Raw genomic sequence first — 6,746 nt, 5'->3', positions numbered from 1 at the left:
TCTTCATCCAATTTAGTCGCTTCTACAAATATAATACTAAGCATTACTTTTTTCATATCTTCACATTGACCTTTAAAACTAATAAGACTATGTTAGTTACATATACTAAAAGAAAAATATGTTCTTAATGCCACACAACATATAGACATAATTAACAATTCTTTGTACGAACAAGAAGCACACAAATTCAGAATTCTATATTATCGCTAAATATCTCGTACTTCCTTCGTTCCTAAATATAAGTATACAAACACGGTCACAAGTATAGTACGTACATGAACGTTCAAGAGGCGCGCCCCTGCCACTAGTATGAATTGAAGAGAGTAGATCGGTTAGCCTTTAGATCCAACTGTCCAACCGCAGCATTCGATGGAACATCGCACGAAGGTTCGCTCAATAAGATTTGATCCCGAACGAATTCCTCGTCATGTGTTTGTTGTTGGATGCCACTGAAAATGGTGTCAGAAATGAACAGTAGTGCCAGTATTGTACTACGTACTATCACCGCCCTTGGGTCAGACCTGTCTGTGACTGAAAGCATTGTTACTTGACCCGTCTTTTGCTAGAGGATAGCATGGTGAGTCTCTGCATCTCGCAGCCCACTTCGTACTCCATGGCGATTACTTTACTTATTAGTTCATCAACTTGGTTTAATCCATGGCGATCTCGATGGACGACCTGCGTGCTTGCTCTTGCGCGTGGAGGAGAGGGCCGTCCTTGTCAGCAGCCTTGTGTGAAGTGCATAGATGCTTCTACCAACCGCAACCATTTTCTTTTGAGGAATCTACCGCAACCTTCAAGCAGCGAGCACGAATCTCCAACTGTACTTGCCTTCCCCCGTGGGCAGTCTCTCCTCTTCCATCTACTCGTGACATTGCCTCTCGCTCTTAAGCTCTTCATCCCAGTACAGAGCAAGAGCAGGGCCACCGGAGATGGCGTCGTCGCCGCGGGTGTGCGTGACCGGCGGCGGTGGGTACATCGCCTCGTGGCTCGTCAAGCTGCTCCTCTCCCGCGGCTACGCCGTCAACGCCACCGTCCGCGACCCAAGTACGTAGCCACCACTGACTGTACTGAGATGACACGGGTGCATGCTCAGGGCACACCTTCTGATTCTTGCTCTCGTCTTCTCGATGCTTTACCCTTCCGCGCCAGGTGATCCCAAGAACGCGTGCCTCCAGCAGCTGGATGGGGCTCCGGAGAACCTGCGGGTGTTCAAGGCCGACATGCTCGACTACGGCGCCGTGACGCCCGCGCTCGCCGGCTGCGAGGGCGTCTTCCATATCGCCACTCCGGTTCCCGAGCAGGAGATGCTTGATCCCGAGGCAAGTGTAGTTTACATATTTGATGTCTCTCGAGCTAGCTTGCCATTGTAGGAGTAGTCCTTGTCCTACTTCTTTTATGATTTTATCACTCACTGGAGTAATGTGCGAGAGGTAGTTCTGGACTTCTATAGCTTCCCCTTCCAAAGACGACTAACAGATCTGGCCAAACGGAACGTGCTAGTCGAGCCAGCCCGACAATTCGCAGGCCACGCACGACACGAGCCCGACCCAGCATGGGCTAATCGTGCTCGGGTCAGGCATGAGCATGCTGTAGACCGTGCCCGGGCCGCCACCCCAAGCCCGCGTGCCAGCACGGCACGACACGATTAGGAGGGATAGATCACAGGGTTGTGGGCGGAGCGGTCAGCGCAGCGGGGCAGGGGCGCAGGGCGCGAGGCGGGCGGCACGCCTTGGGGTTTGGGCGATGGGGGAGCAGGGCCGACCGTTGGAGCAGAGCGGTCAGCGCAACGGGGCAGGGGCGCAGGACGCGAGGCGGCCAGCTGGCAGGGGCGGGACGGCGTGAGGGAGGGGGGCGCCGGAGATGGGTGGGTTTAGGAGGGAGATTAGGAGGGTTTGGGTGGGTTTAGGAGGATTAGGAGGTATTTTCGGGTTTTTTTGTCTGTTTTTTTAAATCAAACCGGCCAGTGTGCCGTGGACCGGCACGTTTATGCGACGGGCTGTGCTTGGGCCTGGATCCCGGGCACACGAGCCGGCATGGCACGGCCCGTTTAATAAACGTGCCCTGGCGGGTCGTGTCGTGCTAGGCACGAATATAGCGGGTCGTGCCGGACCGGCCCGTTTGGCCAGGTATGAGGACTAATGCAAATGACTCGAGTAGATCTAAAAAATTCTGAAGAAAAAATTTACTTAGACGGAAAGAAGTGCATTGGACGAGTTAGAGGTTTATTCCAAGTCAATTTTTTTTGGCTTGACTAATTTTATAGGTCCTTTTGAAATAGGGTTTTTTTCGTTTTGTATTAGAAAGTAACAATCACCGGTACAACCAACGATAGATGCTGGGATGAAAGCAGCACACACACGCCAAAAAGACACGAAAGAGAAAGTACAAAAGAAACAAATGCCCACAACAGTGGATCAACAAAAACGAAGAAGCCTCACGACGCTGCGCCCACCGGGGATCTTCCACCAAGCTCCTAGACAGCGCCAGTACCAATCAACACCTCCAAAAAGGGACGCGGCGATGATGCTGCTGCTGCCAAGGTTTTCCCCTGGTACGCGGCAAAGGGACATGAAGGGTAGCCCCTAATGTCCTCCAGTAAGGTCCGGCAGCACCCACACGCGCCACTGTGTCGGTGTCGGTTACGCTGACATGAATTTCTCGTGGTCCCAACCTTCATCTCGGGAGCTCCGGAGCACGCCACCAAACAATCCACCACCTTGTGCCAACACGGTCTTGAAGCTTCCCACACCGCCTCACCACGACACCGCGAAGGGGGCCTGCACAACGAAGAAGAGGAGACAGGACTAGGAACAACAACATCATTGGCACACGAGAGGGCCCAACCTTCACCGTCAACCACGGTAACCGATCAGACGCGATAGTAGGAGATACCAGGCCCGTCCGGGTCCTCAGATGCCCGCAAAGCTCCCACCGCCGCGCCGCAAAAGGCACGCCGTCGAGGCCGCCATCCCCCGTCCGAGTTCCTCCTCCTCCCTGCCACAGAAGACATCGAAGCCGCGCTAGTGGCCGGCCCGCTAGGACCCAGATTGGCCCCATAGGGGCCGGATCTGGGACGGGGGCGCGCCTACGGCCACCTCACGCCGCCACGCCGCTAAGGAGCAGCAACGCCACCACGCCCGCCACCGGGGCGCTGGGCCGCTACCAAGCCGAGTAGCGCCACCGCCTCCCTTGCCCCGGGCAGGGGAGACACGTGTGCAGGGATAGGAGGTCCAACCGGCATCTACACCACCCGGGCCAGCGTCGGGGGTGCCCGACGGCGCGGGTAGGCTGTGAGGGGGGTGGGGGTTGGGAAAGGGGGGAGGAGGACAACCGAGAGAGAGGAATGTGCGCTGTCTCAGTCAATTCTCGGGGAGGTGGCACAAGGGCGGATCAGGAGGGAGGGAGAGGGGGTGGGATCGGACATGCGCCACCGACGGCCGGTGACGGTGGGAGGGCGCTAGGGCGGCCGGCGGCGAGAGGGCGTCAGGGTAGGAACCCTAGCGAGAGGTCGAGACTCGCTCTCTGGACTAATTTTATAGGTACTACCTCCTTTCCAAAATTATTGGATTTAAGGATTTGTCCCAAACCAAATGTGTTTTGATCAAGTCCATAGAAAAAGACCTCACAAAAGAAAGGTCCATAGAAAAATGATTTGGATAGGGTTACTGGGTCTTCATTCTTGATCACTTCTTCCGGCATTCTTTTGTCACTTGTACTTAGGCTTTGCTATGATCCGGACCTAATTTTCTACTCACTCCATCTCATAATATAAAATATTTTTAATACAAGCATAGTGTCAGAAATCGTCTTATATTAGTGTTGAAAGAATGTTTTACATCATGGGATGGAGGGAGTAGTCCACAACACCATAGAAATGTTCATGGTTGTGACGTATGATAATTGGTCAAATAGTAAATTTACATCGAGTTATGTTACACCTTTTTCCTAACATTAATTGAGTGTAATAGATTTTTATGCCCAGAAAATGAGTATGAAATGACTATTGCACAAAGCCTTAAGTCCTTAACATGCCCTATTTTTGTTGTCCAACGTTTTTATAGTAGCTGAAAATTATGTTCCAAAGGTTTAGTGGTAAGATGGAACTAGTATATACGGAGTACTTTGCATGGTATGGTAGAAACTGTATTACAATTAGCCTTCATATACAGTTACCGGATATATTTGGATGAAAACTTAATGGAGTGGCGTAAACGGAAATGAACTGCGTTATTCTATGGCATGTAGGGAAATCGCGATATTCAGTACAACGGATGGTAATTTCTTGAAAAAAAAGCATGTGCATCTAATACTAATGTGTTGTTCTTCTATTTTCACTAAGAATACCTGTTCTGCGGTTACTCATAAACTTGCTCAACTGTGCAGAAAGAGATGATGGATCCTACTGTCAAGGGAACCATGAATGTTCTCAAGGCCTGTTCAGCTATGAACGTTGAGAAACTCATTCTGGTTTCCTCCGCCGCCAGTATTTGCTTCAATCCGGATTGGCCAGAAGATAAACTCAAAGATGAGAGCTGCTGGTCAGACAAAGAGTTCTGCAAGAAGAATGAGGTGAGGGCTCGGAATTGTTTATCAATAGTATGTTCACCACCATTGCTGAGTAAAGAGATTAAAATTTATCATGAAAATGAAGGAACAACTTCTTCACCACTACACTAGCTAGTGAGCTCTAAATTGAAGATGAGATGATTGCTGAGAGGTAGCGCTAACTCGACAATATGTACACTTGTTTGTGCTGGCAGAGCTGGTATTCTCTTGCGAAGACCGAAGCTGAAGAGATAGCCCTGGAATACGGGGAGAAGAACGGATTGCATGTCATCACATTCTGCCCTGGTCTGGTCTTCGGCCCTCTGTTGCAGCATGTGGTGCTCAACACTAGCAGCAAGGTCCTCCTCTACATCATAAAAGGTTTCAATCCTCAGTGGCTAAGTCACGACTCCTAATTCAAGTGCAATGCAATGCCATTTTCTGTAACATTTCTTTCTTGCTTTCTGTAATTCTGTTGTTCTTGGCATTTGTCACTAGGATAACAATATTTTTGGGAAGTGCATGGTAGAATCGATCAGTACTGTTGAAACAAAAGCTACTGATTTGCTTTAATTTGACTTTGTTGTTGAGTAACTTGTAAACACACAACCATAGCAGCCCAGCAAAGTTCAGCATGCTGAGCATATGTTTTACTTTTTGGATGCAGGAGGCCCTGATACGATGAACAATAAGTTCTGGCCCATCGTAGATGTTCGCGACGTAGCCGACGCGTTGCTCCTGTTGTACAACAAGGCGGGGCGATATGAGAGATACATATGCTCGTTAGACCAAATGGACTTGAAGGATTTGCTGGAGATAATGAAGAACTTGTACCCTAGTTACAGTTATGCAGACAAGTAAGTGCCATTGTATCAGCGTCATGCCATAGCTTGACATAGAGTCGATTTATGAAGGATTTTAAGCACCATTTTCTGGTGTTTGCAGGATGGTCGACGTGGATTACAAGGGTGCAATGACATCGGATAAACTGAAGAATTTGGGGTGGCAACCAAGGAAATTAGAGGATACACTCGCAGACAGCGTCGAGTCGTATGAGAAGGCAGGACTTCTTCATGTTTCAGATGGCGAACCCTGCCGGCTTCCCTTCTTCTACCGCATGCCTCCCTTCGAGGAATGAGCCAGCACCATTTTGTCATTGCTTTTTAATTTTCCTTGAGACATCATCAAATGTATTTGGAAAAATAAGGAGGGGATCAGGTCACATGATCCATCCAGGATGGATGCATGCAGATTCAACTTGTGTCCCTGTTTGATTTCTTAGCTGAACAATTGAAGCTATGTTTGAGGTTGTTGAGTTGTGTTGTGCGGAACATATTGCAAAAGATAACGAAATATTATATCTGAACGGTAAGCTAAGCAGAAAAATTGTTCAAAAAGATGGACTACCATATCCAGGGTCGGTCCTGAGTATAAATAAATAGTGCAGATTCCGTGGAAGATGAATTATGATCATGATCACTCACATTGTTATCGTCCGCGTCGATGTCAACATTGTCTTCTGTATGGATATCATCTTCTAGATTCACATTACTTGGTTCTTCCACAAGAACTAACGCCAACTCGTCTAGATTTTTTGAAGTGGTTGGGTTACTCGCCAAAAACTTATGAAGAAATCCTCTTTGTGAATCTACCAATTTTTAATCTCCTTTCCTCTTTTTTCTTTTGACAGCATCTGATTCAGGCTTCATTACTACTCCCTCTGTTCCTTAATATAAAACATTTTAGAGATTTTATTATAGACTAGATACGGAACAAAATGAGTGAATCTACATCCTAAAATATGACTACATACATCCGTATGTAGTTCATAGTGGAATCTCTAAAAGGTCTTATATTTAGGAACGGAGGGAGTAATTCTGAAAATAAATAAATCTGAATCAAAAATAGGGCATTAACTATCCAAAGATTTAAAAGGAATCACTAGAAGTAATTGCAGGTCCAGATCCATCAGGCATCAGTAAATTGCAAACTAGAATGGGAACTGATCTACGAATCAAACTAGAACGAGATCCTCAGGAGAAGTGGAGAACAGACAGACTGACGGACATTACGGAAGAAGCAACCGGCGAGGGCCCTTCCGTGTGCCGGCGTGCGTGCCTGCGTGGCAATGAAGCCGACGTCCAGGGCCTGCCCGCAGCCCGCGTCGTAGTCTCGTACTCCTACAGATGAGAGTCGCG

General features: G+C 48.5%; 1 protein-coding gene across 1 annotated transcript; it reads left to right on the top strand.

Moving 5' to 3' along the window:
* The first annotated feature begins 776 nt into the window (after positions 1-776).
* Positions 777-5,860, top strand: LOC123399473 (cinnamoyl-CoA reductase 1-like). The gene is made up of 6 exons (XM_045093884.1): positions 777-1,047; positions 1,153-1,322; positions 4,387-4,572; positions 4,764-4,929; positions 5,216-5,405; positions 5,494-5,860. Exons 1-6 carry the CDS (start codon positions 933-935, stop codon positions 5,684-5,686), a joined length of 1,020 nt encoding a protein of 339 aa, XP_044949819.1. The 5' UTR covers positions 777-932; the 3' UTR covers positions 5,687-5,860.
* Positions 5,861-6,746: the final 886 nt, after the last annotated feature.

This window comes from Hordeum vulgare, chromosome 5H (assembly GCF_904849725.1).
Source record: "Hordeum vulgare subsp. vulgare chromosome 5H, MorexV3_pseudomolecules_assembly, whole genome shotgun sequence".
Taxonomy (NCBI): domain Eukaryota; kingdom Viridiplantae; phylum Streptophyta; class Magnoliopsida; order Poales; family Poaceae; genus Hordeum; species Hordeum vulgare.
Note: the sequence above shows the minus strand (reverse complement) of the source record. Positions and strands in the feature narration are given on the sequence as shown.

Coding starts and splice junctions, on each gene's coding strand:
- LOC123399473 (XM_045093884.1), top strand. CDS start 933: ATGGCGTCGTCGCCGCGGGTGTGCGTGACCGGCGGCGGTGGGTACATC. Junction 4,573..4,763: donor AGTTCTGCAAGAAGAATGAG/GTGAGGGCTCGG, acceptor TTGTGCTGGCAG/AGCTGGTATTCTCTTGCGAA. Junction 4,930..5,215: donor CCTCCTCTACATCATAAAAG/GTTTCAATCCTC, acceptor TTTTGGATGCAG/GAGGCCCTGATACGATGAAC.